The 19,105-nt window shown below is 36.3% G+C and overlaps 1 protein-coding gene across 5 annotated transcripts in view; it reads left to right on the forward strand.

Moving 5' to 3' along the window:
• Nucleotides 1–19,105, forward strand: part of TMEM117 (transmembrane protein 117) — a 534,943-nt gene that overhangs the window by 276,931 nt on the left and 238,907 nt on the right. For all 5 annotated transcript variants that reach the window (XM_060026169.1, XM_060026170.1, XM_060026174.1 and 2 more), the window contains one exon: nt 1,228–1,327. In XM_060026169.1, the coding sequence (XP_059882152.1) occupies nt 1,228–1,327 (100 nt within the window). The remainder of the gene's footprint in view (nt 1–1,227; nt 1,328–19,105) is intronic.

A 19,105-nucleotide genomic window follows, 5' to 3' on the forward strand; every position in this document is an offset into this window, starting at 1 on the left:
GATAAAAAACTATCTGAAATAACTCTGGAAAAAAATAACTGAATTGGAAATGGTTTAATTCTCAGCGACTTCAAAAATGTGCTTCTTCATAGTTTCAATAGATAACTAACAAACATATCATTCTCTACTGAATATTGTTTTAAAGTTAATACTCCAATATGAAATAAAAAGTTAAAAAATGAAGTTAATCTAAGAAGAGTCATGTTTAACTGGAACTCTAAGTTGTACAGGTATTATCATGTTTAAGAAAAGGAACAAAATTTAAAGGAAAAGAAACCTAGCAACTAACCCCAATAAATTAAAAAAAAAAAATAAAGTAAAAGAAATCTGAGTGAAAAACTTAGAGTTAAAAATAGAGAGAGAGACAAATTTGGTTCCTAGCTACCATCCATTTGTTATGTGGTATTGATTGAGCAGGTTAAGTGATCTCTTTGAGTCCCGTTTTTCTCAGAGAAATTACAAGATGGTAAAAATGATACTTATAATTTTCTTGACTATCAAACAAGAAAATGAAAATGCTTAATAAACAATAAGCATGGTCACATTACTTGTACTTAATGATTGGGTGTACCTATGAATCTCTCTTTGAGCTGTGAGGCATATGAATTGGTGTTATACAGGAAGAAAACAAGAATTAGCTATGTAAAAAGAGTGATGAAATGAAGTCTTCTGGTTATTGCTATTTAAGTAATAATTTAAACTATGTATATTTGAGTCAATTTTTACATCACTGTGTGGAAAATTTTCTCTAATCTTGATATTCTTCTGAACATTATTCAGATATATTATACCTAAAGCCTATTCCCAGCACCTTTTCAATAGTTCTGACTCGACAGAACTGAAGGAAAGTGAACCCTTCTCTTCCTTTCAAGTTACTCTAATTCAGGAATTGTTTCTGCGCTCCTCATACTTGAGTGAGTGTGAAATGATGCCTTTGCTGAGTATTTCTGTTTGATTTTCCAAAAGCTATTGTCAGTCCTATAGCTCAAAAACAAAAGGCACGTGGTAATTGGTATAGTCACAGTCAGTCTTCAAATCTAGTTGGAACTGACCCAGACACCCTCAGAGCTCCTCCTAGCCTTTCAGATTTGTAAGCATAGATGATGAGACGAAAGCAAGAAAGCTTGTGGAAAGGGGAAAAAGCCCCTTTGCGTGTTGCTGAACCAGAAAGCTTTGACTGTATGGCTCTCTGAGTCCGGACAATGTCTTGTGTGTTTGTTTCCACAGAGCGTATATCATTACAGACTATATGGGCATCCGAAATGAAAGTTTCATGAAATTAGCTGCAGTAGGGACCTGGATGGGGGACTTTGTCACAGCTTGGATGGTAAGAAATTTTAACTTCACCCATTTCAAACATCAGATGGAAGACATGTTCATAATGTTGGATACACACTACTTTTTTTTTTTAACAAATAACTTCATGAATTATTTTATTTCATGTTACATGTCAAATAACATTCCAAAGTAAAAAAAAAAAGGATCTTGTTTTCATGGTTAGCATTATTACATTTGTGCAGAGCCCTCAAACATGAGAAAGTCTCATTTATTTCACAAAATTTGAACGTACAGTCATTTCAGTAACTGGTTTGTTAGATAATCCAAGTCCAGTTATCCCCGGTTTTTCAAGCAACAAGTCACAGGAAATGCTGAGCTCTAACTGTTCGTGTGCCTGTCAGCCCAGCATCCTGATCTCCAGCCCCTTTTTGACACAGCCGTGCTCTTTGTTTTGTTATATCATTCCTCTGTCCTCTCAAGGATTAGAGATATAGTTTCATTTTCTCAACTAATGTGAGTTGGATTTTATTGGATACGCATTGCTTTTCATGGTTTAGAGCAAAATAGTTACCTCTGTTTCAAGGGGAACAAATTCATCAATATGGACAAATCTAGAGATTATATGCAATATCTGTTTACCTCAGGTAAAAACGTCAATACAATTTTAATACTAATGACTGTCCACCAGGATATATTTATTTATAAAATGCATATATATGTGTATGTACAAAAACATATACATATGCACATATGTGTGGCATACAAACATATACACATTCATAAAATTAGTGGAAAATTCTTTCCTGTGAAATTCTAAATAATTTTGTGAAGATTGTTTGTTGTTTTCTGACATGTACACTTTTCAGGTAAGAAATACTGTATGGCCTGTCTCAAAAGACCATATGAAACATTCTTTAAGGACTTTAAAAATAGTTTTCTACATTTGTTTTCCTCAATGAATCTACTAACTTAATGGTAACTAAGGAGTTCTGAGAGTTGTCTGTTTTAATCTGTTTTGTGCCTTATCAGTCTTTGTTACTATACGTCTGCAACAATTAGACAAACCATGTTTCATGCTGAGTTCATCTGCCAGGAGAGTAACTTCTGTTTCTAACCATTGAGTTAATTAAAGACAGTATGTAGCTTAAAGGCCCTAGGTCCTGTAAGTTTACAGGAGAGTCTCAGAGTGCAAAGAGCGTGACTCTCATAAAAAAGGAACACTTTAACCTTCATTGACACCTTTCATAAGTGTAGCCAATCCTGACACCTTTCATAAGTGTAGTTAATCCTAATTAGCTTTACTCAAATTCATTCACTTGAAAATGAGAGGACTTATCAAAAGGAAGATGATGCCCAAACTAAACACGATTTGGCAGGGACGTGCAACTACAGATGTGTTCCTGATACTGCAGGGAGATTCTCACAACAGTTACTGCCACTTCTATTGATAGTTTTGCTTCTTACCTAGAACACGTGTTTTCAGGGCACAGGAAGCAGTTATATCTTAACTGCTACTACTGTCATCATCCTGCAAGAGTATCAAGTAACCATAAAAGAGTTTGTCTAGCCTGTTTTTGAGCTCCCTCCCACTTCTGTTCAATTTTAGAATGTTACCAGAACAAATTACCAGATGCATTCCATTTTGTTAACTTTAAAATCGAAACTTGAAGATGTTATTTATTTGTAATCATTAGAAATAGCAATGAGAATAAGCCAGACATTAAGACCAGGCTGCCTCATCTATTTCCATTGGAAAAAACTATTTAAAAGGAAATATATGAACTTTAAGCTTGTAATTTCCTTAAAATTTAAGGTAATGCCTTTTGGAAATTTCTGCATTAATTGTGGATTATGATTTTTGACTCCACTTTATGATGGCTCTACTTACCAAAATGGAAAAGAGAACTGGAACGAGAGTTCAGAAATTTGGATTCTCTGTTGCCACCTATGGTTTGACCTTCCACAAATAATGTACAATCCTTTGAGCCTCAGTCTGTACATTTCTTAAAAGGGATTAATAGTTCCTACTGGTGCTACAGGTTTTTTGTGACGATTAAACGTGTGGTCCTAGAGCAGGACTTAAAATGCTGACATGTAAGGGAGGTATAAGTGCTTTATTGTTATTGTTCATGATTTTGGACCCCCATCCTCTTGACTGGGCCCAGTTCCTTGAAGTAATGGCAAAGGCAGGTCATTGATCCAAACCTTAGGCTTCCCAGACTTCCTGTCTCTTCTGTGAAGCTCCAGGAGCATGAGAATCCCACCTTATCCCAGGCATGGGGTTCAGAGCATCTGGAGTTTCCTTCCTGTTGCCCATGCTAGAGCAGACTAAACCAGTATAGTACTTTGCTTCCTTACTTCTGCCTGATACTGATCCTGACCAAAGTCAGGGGAGAAGCAACAGACCAACAAAACCTAAGAGCTGCTCTGGAGTTTTCAGGCTCAAGTTAGCCATTTGATGCATAAATCACTTTATTTCCCATGATGACATCATTATTTATTTGTAACCCAATTCCACCCAACTTCTCCCCAGACTTTCCCACAAAACAGTGTTTCCTAGGCCATATATAGCTCTGCCCCTATTTATTGGTTATATTATTATTATTTTTAATTAGGCTATTTTTCTTTTGAACCATATGGTGGGGTCCAATGCCTAGGCAGCATTGAGAGGCAAATGCATAGTACAGCTTTGACCAAAGACCTTTAACCCTTCCTGGTTGGATTTTTACCATGCACTCTTCTGCCCTACTCTTATGGTTTAGGGGAGTACCAATAATTCCACAGTTCAATCTGTAGTCTTTCTCTCTCTCCATCATCTCTCTTACCTTCAGAGTTTCTCCTAAATTTACTGCTTTAATGCCTTCTCTTTCTACTAACCAACCTGATAACTTTTTACCTTTTCCTATACCATAGATTACTGCTCCAATCAATACTTCCAATACCACAGAAGTAGGACTAGATTGAGGGTCAAGAAAACTATGTTATAGGTTTAACCCAGCAAACCTTTTGGGGCCTCTCATCTGTTCCTTTCCGCAAACTGAAGAAGAATCAAAATCCCTTTCTGCTTATGTAATCTGAAAAACTGACCTTTCCCCATTAGCCACAGGGATAGAAATGGCAAAAGAAACAGTTCTCTCCTGATTTGAAAGTACAGTCACCCAGGGAGGATTCCCAGAGCACATCATTTCTATTCCCATTTCTATTCACTGACTAGGCGGTACGTTTCCATATAAATATTTATATGTCTACATATGTGTCATTGATAACATTTTAAAAAAATAATAGTTTTCCTCATGAGAGGAGTCTAAGGAAGCTTTGACCTTCATTTCTCCATAGAATTCTCATCATGAAGGTGACCGTTGTGGAAAACCAACGGACTATTTACATTTCCAATAAAAGCGTGACTTTCAATGCAGTTCAGAAATAGAGGCTTTTTCTTTGGTGGAAATAATTCAGAACTTTTCCTTGGTTTTAAAAGGCACATCAGGACTGATGTGATCCACAGGCAAGGCTGATATCAACCAATCTGACAAAAATCTTTGACCCTCACACTACCGAGTGTCGAGCTCTGCTAGGTTCAGTTCCCTGGCAGTCCTGACTTTTTCGGGCTCTGTGGTATGCCTTGTATGGAAGGATATAAATATATGTCAGGGTTCAAGTTACTAATTTTTTTGTCAAATAGACTTTTTAAAACTTAGTATAAAAGAAATACATAAAATGACCAGTGAGGTAATTCATCATTGAGCTGCCCCTTTATGTTAAGAGTTGCAGAGACGAGCTCTATCACGAGCACACGCAGAAAGCAAAAACGCTGGGTGTCTCATGCGACACCATTGCCATGTAGCCCCATGTTTGCCCATGCTCTGCGCCATTAAGCAAAGAGCCAAGGAAGGTCAGCTGTTCCACAGCACATGGCTCCAGCTTGACCACCTCCCCCATGTGCAAGACAGAGGTCACAGTCTCTGCTGAGGTCTAAGGTGACAGGGGATCCTGAGGACATCATGATGGCCCTTGCTTCTGCCCCTCACTTAATACCAGAGGGAAAAATCACTTCCTGTATATGTATACCTAATCATCATCCCCTTTCTCCATCTCCTGATTCCTCCTGCTCTGGTGGCTTTCTCTTACAGCAAAGTGATTCTGTTATATATATATATATATATATCCACTCTTTTTTAGATTCTTTCCCATATAGGCCATTACAGAGTATTCAGTAGAGTTCCCTGTGCTATACAGAAGGTCCTTATTAATTATCTATTTTATATATAGTAGTGTGCATATAGCAATCCCAATCTCCCAATTTATTCCTCCCCCTGCCCCTTATGCCCTTGGTAATCACGTTTGTTTTCTAAATCTGTAACTCTATTTCTGTTTTGTAGATAAGTTCATTGGTACCCTTTTTTTAGATTCCACATATAAGTGATATCATGATATTTGTCTTTCTCTGTCTGACTGACTTAGTATGACATATATATTCTTTTTTAGATTCTTTTCCATTATAAGTTATTATAAAATATTGAATATAATTCCCTGTGCTATACAGTAGGGCCTTGTTGGTTATCTTTTTTATGTATAGGAGTGTGTGTATGTTAATCCAAAACTCCTAATTTATCCCTCCCCATCCTTTCCCCTTTGGTAACTGTAAAAGTTTGTTTTTTATGTCTGTGAGTCTGTTTCTATCTTGTAAATACATTCATTTGTATCATTTTTGTTGATGTAATTCTCCTAAAAGGTGATGTAACCTTTTGTACAATTTTGCATTCTTTGGCAAAATAAAGATTGAGACTCTCAGATCCCCGCAGATGATTCCTTGAGTGGTCATTGTTGCTTTCAGGAGCATAGTTCTGCTCCTGGGGGCAACAGAAGGAAACTAGGTTGAGATATATCCCTTTAGCCACTTAAGCAGAGAGCTTTTACTGTACTATGTAAGACAGAAAATTGGTTAAACTTCAGTGGACAGAGGCAGAGAGGATTAAAGAATGGTGTATACTTGAGAATAATTTATACTCTGGGTTAGTATTTATTTACAAATCTAGAACAGAATAGAGAGAGGAACTATTTCTGCAGCATTCAAGAGTAAAGTATTCCTTCTAGCTTAAATATAGAAAATATGAAATACATTTTGTAATTATAAATACATACCTAAAATTTGGTGAGTTTTTCTATTGTCCCATGTTTATTTCACACTTACTAAGGAAGGAGTGTGATTATCTGTGCTATTTTCATTTCACCAAATTAGTAATAGTTTATTTAGTTTAAAGTTTTCTGTTATACATGTCACCATTTTGTGGACTGTTCTGCACATGCTAAGTTTGTCAGTGAACAATAACCTGGGATATAACTGACATCATATCTAGTTTGTTATTCTGTCTGGAATTGAGTTTTTCAATTCATATTATGATCAATGCCAATTTTCTAATTATTTCTTTTCCACTGATATTTCAAAATGACAGAATAAAGAGCATAATTGAGTTGATTTAATATCTGTAATAAAGTAGCAATAATAGCTTTACTGAAGTTCATAATAGAAGAGCATTTAAACTGTGAAATGTTGAATAGAAGGATCATAGTTAGCAAACACATCAAACAAGTATATATGACAAATGGAAGGGGCAAATCAGATATTAAACCATGCGAGCTGGACCCAAGAGCCCAGCATTAATTTGAGATGTTCTCTTTTGCTCTCTTTCTCTGCCTGTTCATTGAAGCTATTTCGTGGTTGCAGTCTGCTTTCTGATTAGTTAACCCCATGTTTGGTAAATTTATATTGCATTTTCCTATTTTATACAGTGAAGTTGGCAACTGGATCAAGCATTTTAATAAGTAATAAACTATCTTTCTATAAAGATTCTTAAGTGAGATACCATAGAAAAAGAGAATGTCTCAGAGATTTGGGGGCACATGGTTTATTGAGGAAATGCTCTTCAGGGAAATCTGTAAGGAGAGGAGAGAAACAAGAGAGAGATGGGGAAGGAAGAGAGCAAAGATGTAGTCATATGGTCTCAGGTAGTCTCTCCTTGGCTTGACCCACTGGGCAGGTGTTATGTTCTTGGGGAGCGGAGTGTACCAGTAAGTGAAGGGGATCTGGGTGGGACACCAACATCACCAACATTGATTACCACATTGAGAAAACCCAAGGACATTAGACTGAGTGGCATTCATAATTGCCAGAAAACATTGTCAGTTCGTTTGATTATTTGATTGAAACAGAGAACGTAAGAGAGGAAATTTTTTTACATTTCTTTTTTATGCATTAGAAAATTTGAGGGGACCAAATGTGGTCATTTTGCTTCTGTGTCTATAAATATTTTAATGTATCTATAAATATTTTAGCATTGTGTTTCATGTTCCTTCAAAATAATAAGTTCTTACTAAAAAATTGATAAGACAGGAGAGTCTAACCTCCTGTTTTCTGATAGCATCAAAAATGGTGATCAGGAGTCTTTTAATTTTTAGGAATCTTGGAGTTTTAAAGTCCTAACAGAATATAATATGAAAAAAAGGATTTCTGAATAAAATAGATTATAGTATAGAAATTAGATATTTAGGAATAGAAGCACAAATTCTGTCTCTGCTATAACTCTCTTAAACTCAATCTCTATCAGAAATTCCATAGTATGTTATAGGTATATTGTATATAATTTATATTCATTTATTAAAAATTTATGCAATATATTATTCTAAGTGTATGAAAGGTACCAGGGAAGTGTATTGGATTGAACTATGTATTGGATTGAACTACATTAAGATGTGAAGGACACTAAGCACATCTCTTATAGAAAGACAGCCCTACTAGAGGCAGGAGATGCTCGCTTTTCGTCTTTTCCATCCCCAGCTTAGTTTTAGCATTTTTCAATTCCATTACACTTTATTCTGTTACCTGGTTTATACTTCCTCAAGGCAGGTTTCCTTTTGGTCCACACATTTGTTATGATTTTTCTAACATGATGTTCCACACCTTTTAAAGCACCATTTATCAGTCATTTGCCTGAAGTTTAAATAAAAGTGGGGGGACATTGATATTTCTTTCCTCTGAAAGTCAATAATATAATGAAATGAGTACCAGTTGTTAATATTAGCTCAGAACCTCAAAAAAGAAACTATGTGCTTCTTTTTGTAGTCATTTTAGAAGTAGTTGGATTATTCCCTTTATACATTTTTTTAAATGTTTTATTTAGTGCCTATTCCTGTGGGCCAAGCCCTATTTTATGTTTTTGTGTGTGTTGTGTGTTGTATGTGTGTGTTGTGTGTGGTGTGTGTATGTGGTGTGTGGTGTGTGTGTGTGTGGCATGTGTGTGTGGTGTGTGTTGTGTGTGTTGTGTGTGTGTGTAAAATTTTAATTAGTTTTCAGAATTTTCAATGCTTTCAACTACTATGCTATTTTGCCAAGCTAAATAATTTTCTTGGAAATATTTAATCATAGATATCAACAAGACATGGAATATAGCTGTAGAAGTTGGTTTGATACTTTTTTTCTGCCAGTGTGTCAATAAAATTTGTCGAATTTTGTCATTAGTTGGGAGATATGTCATTAGTTGCATATCTTTTTAGTTACTAAATGATAATACATCACATCTTTGCCAAACTACTACTTTTAAAGTTTAGAAAACTCAGATATTTTTTCCTGTTCCCTTTTGACAAATATAAGTGGTTGAAAGCCTCTTATTTCTGGGACTGGAAGAATGTAAAAACTAGCTTTATATAATCTTTTTTTTTAATATATAATCTTTTTAAGATAGATACTTCAATTCCTGATTTTTTTAGTGTTAATTTTTTTGTTTATATAAAATTGCTATCCTTTAGCAGTTGTTTGGCCCAAGAAAGATTTTTATATTCACAGTGTACATTGCATTTGTAGTTAAATGTTCTATAAACATCAAAATGAAATTTATAACATGAGTGCTAGTACTTATGTTTTATTTTTGTTGCTTTATAAAAATGATTACATTCAGTCAAGAGACTGAAATATTTGAGTGAACAGAAGGAATATTTTGATAATGAATGATTAAGTAAAACTATGTTTGGCATATATTCTTCTCTGTTCTTATATATCTGAAGGCTGATTTGGAAATAAAGAACTTCCGTTTGCCTTGACTGACAAAATATGCTAAGGTTTATCCCAGACCTGAGCTTGACTCCAGTATCTTTTACTAGTCTACCAAGTTGCTCAGTGAAACATCTTATGTAGCTTTGTGAACATACTACTGCACAAGGAAAGGAGTAAATTGTGCATACAATACTAATGGAACTTATTAATTAAGTATAATATCAAATAAATGACCTTTGACATTTCTGAAGATATCAAATAGAACAGATGATTAAGTTCACATCAGTAGTTTCTTTAATGCAACAGACCAGGGCTCACAGAAAGAAAGTTAGGACACCACATGTGCCAACTTAAAAATTCCAGAATGTTCTTGACTGCTAAGCAGAGAATATATTTGAGAAGTATTGCCTAAATGAGTCAAGTGCTTGAGATGAAACAGGAAACCTGGAGAGATGCCATCTGTTTTCACTGAAAAGAATAGCACCTCTCATAAAGGTTTTAAAGTATATCATGAAAAATACTGTGAACCTGTAGCTTTGGAAGAAAAATGAAAGCTAATAATTTTCAAGATCTGAGTACTTTTTCCCTTGACTTATCTTATAATTATCCTAATTTCTATTTGACATTTTCAATTTCAACTAGAGGTGACAGAATCAATGAAAGATTTTTGACAAATCCAAGTGCAGATTAAAAAAAAAAAGCAATGCATCTTATTTCACTTCAATAAAAAAATTAGCAAAATGAATCAACTTTCTGTGTAACCATATGCTAGATATCTCAACTCATTTATTCATTAAATGAGTATTTATTCATATAGTAACCTTATACTTTACTCTACAACCTTATTATACAATGCTTTTCAGTATTAAAGGGGACTAAGTATAATTAAAATTATAAAATTGTTGAAATATTTATTGACCAACAAATTGGATTTACTATATTGGTAGAGATATAAAATGTCTTTTCAAAGACCATTTAAAAATTCATTTTTTTCCTAAAGTACAAAAATAGCATATACCCATGTGTAGTAAAGCAAATATATATTTTACAAATCCTTTATTTTGATTATATGAACACAAATAAAGAAGCAGAATAATTATTCTTGGTACCAGTTCATGTACTTTACTTTCCTAGTCCTAAAAGTCTCTATGGTAGTGTCATTGGTATCTTTCTGAAGTTGTTGACACCTCCAAATGATGATATAGACCATAATATTTTTGAGAAAATATGTTCTCTAGTGTCAAAAGCCCTGTGAAACAGTGTATTCTACTAAATGGATGATTGTGCAAATTTATTTTTAGTAGTATTTTAGCCCCAATATTTCTGCGGATATCATATTTTTGCTTCCATTCCAACTACCTTGTTTTCACAAATATTTTTACATGATACAACTCATCAAATAAGTTTTCTCTGTGTCATTTTAAAATATTTTACCAAATTTTGATGCTGCGAAGTTACAGACCTTTAGCAGCCCAAGACAATTCTGAGGGTCTCCGTCCCTTATTCATTAATCTATTCACTTAATAAATACACACTAAACACCTACAGGAAAATAACAAATGAGTGATGGAGTAAACATTAGCATATATTAAATATGGTAAAAATGGAGTTCTAATATCATTGCATTTAACGTTAATTTCCTCTTTTTAAAGGAGTCTCCTAAGTGCCTTGCCCTAGCCAGCCCTTCACAAGACTTGCTGGGTTGGCGAGTGTTCAGGCTGTGTGGGAATTGTTGTCCTACAACATCTTTTGGTCGAGTTAGATCTTCCCCACCTTCTTTGAGTATCCTCAGTCGTCAATTTGTGGTGAGGTTTTAATGAGTGACGGTGGCTTTCTGTGTTAAACTTGCATAAATAATAAATACTGGAGTTGCAAATTCCGATGCCCTGAGGGCCAGCCCACTCTAGTACATTGTGAGACATCGGTATGAGATAAAACGATGTGCAGTCGGGAGTAGCTGTGTTGGACCAGAGAGCATATTCCCACAAAGAGGCAACAAAAATTCAGTTTTGTGCAAAAATACCAGGAATGAGATGTAGGCTATAATTTCAGTACAGATTCTGACCCCTGTCCACCTGCTTCATGCTTTCATTAAGCTGCAGACTGACACAGGACGTGAATGTGGAGAGATGGGCGTGATGAGTGAACTTTGGGCAGGTGCCATTTCGGAACATCTCAATCACACCTCTTGGTTACGGCCACTGACATGCAGGGGAACAAGAACTCCCTGTGCTCTAATCACAGCTGATGAGAACACCCGGAGTCCTTGTACCACTTAGTGCTCATCTCACCCAAACAGTGAAGGCTCAAGTGGGCAAAGAACATTTTCACAGTAACACTTTCTGAAGTGTTAATGAAATGCTTGTTACTGAGGTCAAGCTAGCCATTACCAGCATGGGTGCAGAGAGACCTAGAGCTCATGCCGAATTTGTTGACTGACTAGTTTTGGTTCATCATAGGGAAACGGTGTGCAGGTGGGTACCTAATGACTATGCATTGTGCAGTTCTTAAAGTGAATGCAACTATCATTAAGGTTTCAACATTTATAAAGCTCTGAGGCAGTTTCTAAATAGGTACAATGAACCAAGCTTATTGTTTAGTTGGTAGCCCCAATCAATTTTTTTATCTGCATTCCATAAGGCAGTGGTTTGCAAATTTGTCTTTACATTGGAATCTCCTGGGGAGCTTCAAAGACCACTGATGCCTATGTCCCACTCCCAGGGATAGGGACTTAAATTATCTGGACTGTAACCTGGGTGTTGGAATTTTTAAAAGGTTTCCAGAGTTTTAATATGCAGACAAGTTTGGGGCCATTTCTCTTAGGTGATTCCAGGAAGTTTGGTGTGAGAGTATTTTGACATATGCTATGGGGTCATAACCATCTGATATTAAGGCTGATGGGAAATCAAAGGAAGGAATCTTGTGTTGCTGGGAGACTATACAACAGAGAAGCAGGCATGAAGGCAAAATGGGTGAGAAGAGGGCTGGTCTCACACACCTTGCCACAGGGTGATGTAAGTGCTCTGTAAGTTTTCCCCGGCCTCCAGTGGTATGTCTAGAACTTGATTTGGGCTTCTTACAGAGCAACTTTGGCCTTGGCTTCCTTCTGATACTCACAGCAGACTCCTCTGAATATATACCAGCCTTGCTGAAAAGCTGACCAATACCATCTGCCTTGGCTTTGGCTCAAATTATTCAAGAAGACTGCCTCTCCAGATAGCAGGACAGGCACCCCCCCACCTCCTTCCAGCTCATAAGATGGAGAAGAATAGTCATGCCATCATTTTGCCTATTCTAATAGAGTATCATCTACGTAAACTTCCTTTCAATCCACCCCTACCAGCAAATGACCCACTCCCCCAATTCTCCGTGTGCTTTAATTTGATTCTTTACTTCTCACTGAATGTTACTAAGTATTGGTGCCATTCACTCAGAGGGTGGGTTACTTTTAATAATTATTACTTAGAGAATATGGCTCTGAACTGCTGTGAGATAAAGATAAAGCATGTGGAATTATGATTGTTACTATTGTTAGTGTTACTTAATTTAAAAAATTGTAGTGTTTCATAAATGAGAACATCTTAAAATACAGTCTGCAATATGCATTTTCTGAATGAAGACTTTTTACTCATTTTAACATCTTTTAATTTTTACTATACTGTCCTTCCCACAGCTCAGCCAAACTGAACTAACATCAAGATTGTATAGTCACCATTTGACATGCTTTTTTAAAATGAAGTCAGCTTTAAGTAGATCCCTCTGAATTATAAATATACATGATGTTAATGTTATGTCATTTGCCAGAATCTCCTCTGTTTATAGGAATTAAGACATGAATTATATGGTTTATATTTAGTGACGAAAACTCCCAATGAAAAGTTTATATTCTTCAACAAATGCTTATATCTCAGCTATGCTTTCCAAAGGTTGACAAGACAATCTTGAGTAAATAAATCATAGTTCCCATTTACTAAAATAAGAGATTAAAAAGTAGTATTGAAAAATGCTGAATTTTAAAATATAATCTTGACACAAAGTAGATATTTAAACTTTTAACTGCCATGAAACTTTATCTCATAATTTTCTCTCCTGATGGGCTCTGAGTTCCAAATAGTATTGGAATTCCTCTACTAAGATTAGAGGCAAAAAAATACACTCATTTAAAAAGGTTTCTTGCCATTTATTTTTAGTCCTGTTTATTTTAGTAGGGTCCAAGTACAGGTTTTATTAAAATACTAATTTTATAGTCTCTAAAATGGATTACATGCAGAAAAATATGAAGGGAGGGGGTTTGGGCCAAATATGCCATTCAAGAAGCAAACTTGAGAAGCAGATGCGTAAAGATGACATTTTCCCAGTCAATGACAATTATCAGGAGGCTCTCATCTGATTTCCTGCCACGTTATGTTTCCACGACAGTTCATTGACTTGTCTATAAAAGTAAAGCTTGGAGTCAATTAAGGTGTGACAACAAAGGAATTCAATAGAAAACCCAGGGGATTGTAAGATAAGTGTAGATTTTAATTCGGAAGTTTTGAGAAAACAGCTGCACAAGAACAACAATTTTTGATGCACAGTGGATCTTGACAGAAGCTCAGATCCCTGATATTTCAGTCCTGTTCATTTGTCAACATAAAGGCGAGATAGAGTCTTATGGGATTAAGCAAACTCCACGTCTAAAAATATAGTTTGACATTTCTTGAATGCACTTGACAAGACTCCACATAAAATTATATGAGCATTCTTTCCAGCTAAGAGAAGAATTTTAAGGGAGGCTGAGTTCTTTTATTCAAATTCAGATTTCATCTTTGGTTGCCATGGCGTCTTAAAAAATTTAATTTTATATTGTTGAGTTTTAAATGTTAGGTATAGGGTGTTTGAGTATAGATGGAAAATAACAAACTTTAAAAATGTTATTGTAGGGCTTCCCTGGTGGCGCAGTGGTTGAGAGTCCGCCTGCCGATGCAGGGGACACGGGTTCGTGCCCCGATCCGGGAAGATCCCACATGCCGCAGAGCGGCTGGGCCCATGAGCCATGGCCGCTGAGCCTGCGCGTCCGGAGCCTGTGCTCCACAACGGGAGAGGCCACAGCAGTGAGAGGCCCACGTACCACAAAAAAAAAAAAAAAATGTTATTGTAAAAATTAAATTGCATTTCAACACACACAAAAAATGAGCAAGGCCTGAAAACAATTACAGAGATTCTACACAATAGGAAAAGTGATTATTGACTGTGTTGTCAATAGCTGTCCGTGACTGCCCTGCTCTCTGGCTTCCTTGCAGTGGTACAGCTGGCTGACAGATTGTGGCTAATGGGCAAGCGGAGAAGAAAGGTGGTGAGGGTTGCAGGATACAAGATGCCAGCGGCCTGAGAGACTGGGCTGATGCATGTGTGATGGCCGGCGCTGGTGAGGGGCAGGGATCTGCAGGAAAATTCTGTGGTGATTGGGATGATTGGGAGTCGGGGGCGTTCAACGAAAAATATTTAGTGGAGAGAGAAGTGGAGGGAATTGTGTAGGTCTTGGAATAACCTTTCAGCAGTGGGGGCAGTGAGCGGCAATGATTGCTAATCATCAAATACTACAGCTATGGGAAGTGGAAGGCTGGTACATGTCGTGCCTCAAAATGCTAAGTGCTCCTCTTAGATACAATGTCTGTTACCACCTTAAAAGCTCTGCCTTCTTCGCTTTTCCTTCCCTTTGAGAAACATTTGCCAGCCTGTTGGACTTGAGCTCTTATTCTCTTTTCCTGCAGGAACAGCAGACTGCAGCGTCCAACCACATTACTTACTCTTTAAAAACCTTTCTTTTTTTTTTTAAAGAAACAAAACTAAAGTCAGATGGTTTAGTTTTCTGAAACGAATGCAAAGGTGTGAATGCTTAATGAAGCTGAAACAATTGCAGAGCTGTGCTTTTGCAAGCTTGCCGAATGCCAGCCCCACTTTTCAGGTTAGCAGTTTTTTTTTTCCTAAACAGTGGGCCCATCATTTTTAATGGGCTTTGCCCATTCATCCTTGAAATTCATGAGTATTATGTGCAGCCAGATAATCACAAGACTTGGTGTCAAACTGTGAGGCATATAATTTCTGCACGCCTATGAGTTAGCACTTGATACCCTCAAATACATTTCCTGTTCTCCCTAAACATACCACTAAAAGTAAAAACGCTGACAAAGTCATTATTAATTACTTTGTGACTCTGTTGAAATCATAAACAGAATAAACCTAAGTGGGATGGTTCTTGAGGTACTAAAAGGGACTCAGAAAAAGAATCCAAGCTACCAGATTACCTGGTGAGAAACAAAGTGCTGATGTGGAAATGACAGAGAAGGCAAAGAAACAAATGTAGGCAGTTTACAGTACTGTGCCTCTCCACTCAGGCTCCGAGTTTCAAGTCAGAGAGTGGAAGGAAGCACAAAAACCCTGGCCAAACGAAGGCTGAGAGAGAAGCGGCAGATTGTAAATTAGCAGGACCCCGTCACTAACCTGGAAAACAACATGACATTTCCCGAGCTGTTCTGAGGATCAAAATAAAGACTGAGAATGTGTAAATACCCAAGCTACTCCCTGGAATAAGGCTCATGAATTTGTAATCAGCGGTAACTCTTAAATCACCAAGTCGGTTGTCATTTTAGTGAGCATCTAAATTACTTTAGTCATGTACTTTTTCCTCATATATACGTGTATATATATATATATATATATATCCATATACAGGTACATATATACATATATATATATGATTCATCTGGTGGAAAGTCAATATATTAAAAAATCTAAGTTTCTCCATTTTTCCTTACCTTTTAAAATTTTTATTTTAGAAAATAAATGATGAAAGGAATGATTGGTTACAGTGCAAAATAATCCATCAATGAAGCTTATTTTAAGAAAAAAATGCTATTTATTTTTTAAAAAATGAATTGTACATAATTTTTCAGGAATACTACTATTGAATAGTATTGGATTTCATGTTACTGTTTAAAAAGCTATTCTGTCCGTGCCCGGTTTCAGATTGGTGATTCTAATGGAATTATTGTAGTTGCCATAGTAACAACAATCACATATAAAATTCATTGAGCCCATGTGCCAGGAACCATTCTAAATGTTTTAAATCATTTGAATTATTTAGACCCAGTCCTATTAGATATATTTATTATTACTCCCATTTTACAGTTGAAGAAATAGAGGCATTGTACGCCAAAGATTACACAATTATTAAGTGATTATAACCAAGAGGTTTCATGAGCCTTGGGCAATGGGTTTATTAACGGATACTGAGTAACAGCTCATTTATGTGACACCAAAAATGTTTTTTTTTTCCACTTAATATTTAATCTAAATGCAACTTAATCCCTGGAGGTTTGTAATTGTGTTTTGATGAAAATGTTGCTGAAGTTTGTTGTATGTGTCCCTATCTTAATAAACAAAAAATGATAAAGATAAGTTAACCCTTTTTATTTATAGTGGAAAGAATGTTGAATTTGCCTAGGTCTGGGTTCAGATTTCAATCCTATTTCTTAGGTGTTACATGACTGGGGCCTTAGTTTCAGTATTAGTGAAATGTACTGATACCTACATCCTTGTAAATCACTTAGTGTGGAACTTGGGTCTCAGTAGGCTGTCGTAAATGCTAGCTGTTATTATTTTTATTACTTCCATTTCCTTAAAAGGAGAGTGTGTATAATGCTCACTTTACAGGGGTTTTGTGAAGTAAATCAGTAGAATTGTATATGCTGTCATTTCTAAATGTGTGTGTGTGTGATATACCCTAGCACAATGCTTAGTAGTTAAAATTCAATAAGCATCTAGATTAGATGGGTTAATGCAGATGAAGCACTTAGAAAAATGCCTGGCACATAGGAAGACTGATTGCATGTTAGTTATTGTTATTACTGTGGTATCATTTAGTTTCCATCCTTCAGTTTGTTGTCCTTTTATATTTATTCCCTATTCTTGTTGATTTATGGTTATGGTAGGTTAATTAATTCATTAATTTTTATTGAATGCTTCATTGTGCCAGGTGATTTGTTAGGTCCTCATCACCAAGGTCCCTAATTCAGGAAGGAGAGAATTATGTAGTGAGGAAGGTGGTGAGATCAGCTATATGTTGGTTTGAGGCATCTATGGGACATCTGGGTACAGAAGCAGAGTCAGCAACCGGATATAGAAATTAAATCGGGCTCTAGACTGTCATTTGGCAATCATCAAAATTTTTCTATTATTTGAAACCATGAAAGAGAATTTAAAGAATAAGAAAAGGAGTTATGCTGTATTGGCGCTCCAGAGAACATAGACATTCTAGACAACAATTGATACATATAAAAATAAGGAAAAATAAAACAGAGTGAATAGTCAGAGACATAAGAAGAGAACCATAGCAACTTTGGGCACTGTGTGTGAGCAGAGCGTTCGCAGTCCACCCTGACCTTCAAATGCCTATCCAGTTCTTCTATGACAGTTGACACAGTGCCCCTTGTTTAGGCCTTCATACAAACTTTGGGGTGGCTGCTACTGCCTGGTCCCACTCTCCCCACTTCCTACGTGTCCCTGCATGAAGCCATCTGCTATCTCTCCAGGAATGGCAGTTGACACTCTGCCCTCACAGTGCATTTTTTCTCCCTCCCCAGAGCTGAATGGTGTTGGACAAAAGAATTTGAGCCTGATCTTTCCTGTTAGAACTACTCCATCATCTGTCGCTCTCTGTATCTCTTAGGTCCTCAGTATCTGACCTAACGCATAGCCATTAACTGGCTGCTTGAGCTGCCCTGATCCAGAAGCTTTTGTTGCCAAAACATTACTGCTTTCACAAATCGCTATTATCTCTTCTTTTTTTTCTTCCTTTCTTCCACTTCTATCTGTTTACTGTAGCATTAAGATGGAATGGTTGAATGCATGGATGAGGTTATGGTAGTTGTCAGATCGAATGAATACTGATCACACAGAGGCCCGTGTACTTGTTCCATTGAAAACATCTCTGCTGTCATCTTGCCTCTGTTTCATAAAAGAAGACTAATGTGCATTTAGTTGTGTGGTCATCTCCATGGGTATTATACACCTGCCTTTCTCAAAATTAATTATTGAATCATAGATTTTAAAATACAAACAAACAGCCTTTTCCAAGTTATTTTTGTACCCTAGAAAAATCTTCAGTGATGCTATCTGTGTATTTTGACTGGTCAGCAGCATTGGGTAAATACGTACGGCTAATTTCTGCTATGCCAGCTTGTGGATCAAAGACACCTCCCGGCCAGCCTCAGCCCTCTTTTCTGGCTTACTTACATGTCTTACAGAAGACATTGCCATTTGAAGAAGTCAGCTAAAATACTTCAGAAATGGCTTCCTGCAAAGTTTACATTTTCTTCTTGGGAAGAAAGAGAACAATTTAGTAAATCCATAACGTCTACATTTAAACAGAAGTCTAGATACCAGCACACTTAAGAAATAAGATTAAAATTCTTCAGCAGTATGTGCATCATTTTTAAATTGCTCACCAAAGCTTTTCAAACATTCTTAATAACTTCTGTCCACAAGATGATTCCATAACGTAACATCTAGGGATATGGGGAGCTTAAAAATGCTCTAAAACCAATTTTTTTTCAGGATGAGCTCTATATTTATCTAGTAATAGTATAGAATTTTCTATCTTTAGCTAAGTCTGCATTTCTGAAATGATCTTTCACTGAAGTTACAAGAAGATAAGAGAATCAGTCAGTAGATAAATTCTTACCTTTGCGTGCTTTGCGTTAGAAGCAATAGGTAAATGTGTGACACTTTTGAAAGCAC

The sequence above is a fragment of the Delphinus delphis genome, chromosome 11, assembly GCF_949987515.2.
Source record: "Delphinus delphis chromosome 11, mDelDel1.2, whole genome shotgun sequence".
NCBI classification, from domain to species: Eukaryota; Metazoa; Chordata; class Mammalia; order Artiodactyla; family Delphinidae; genus Delphinus; species Delphinus delphis.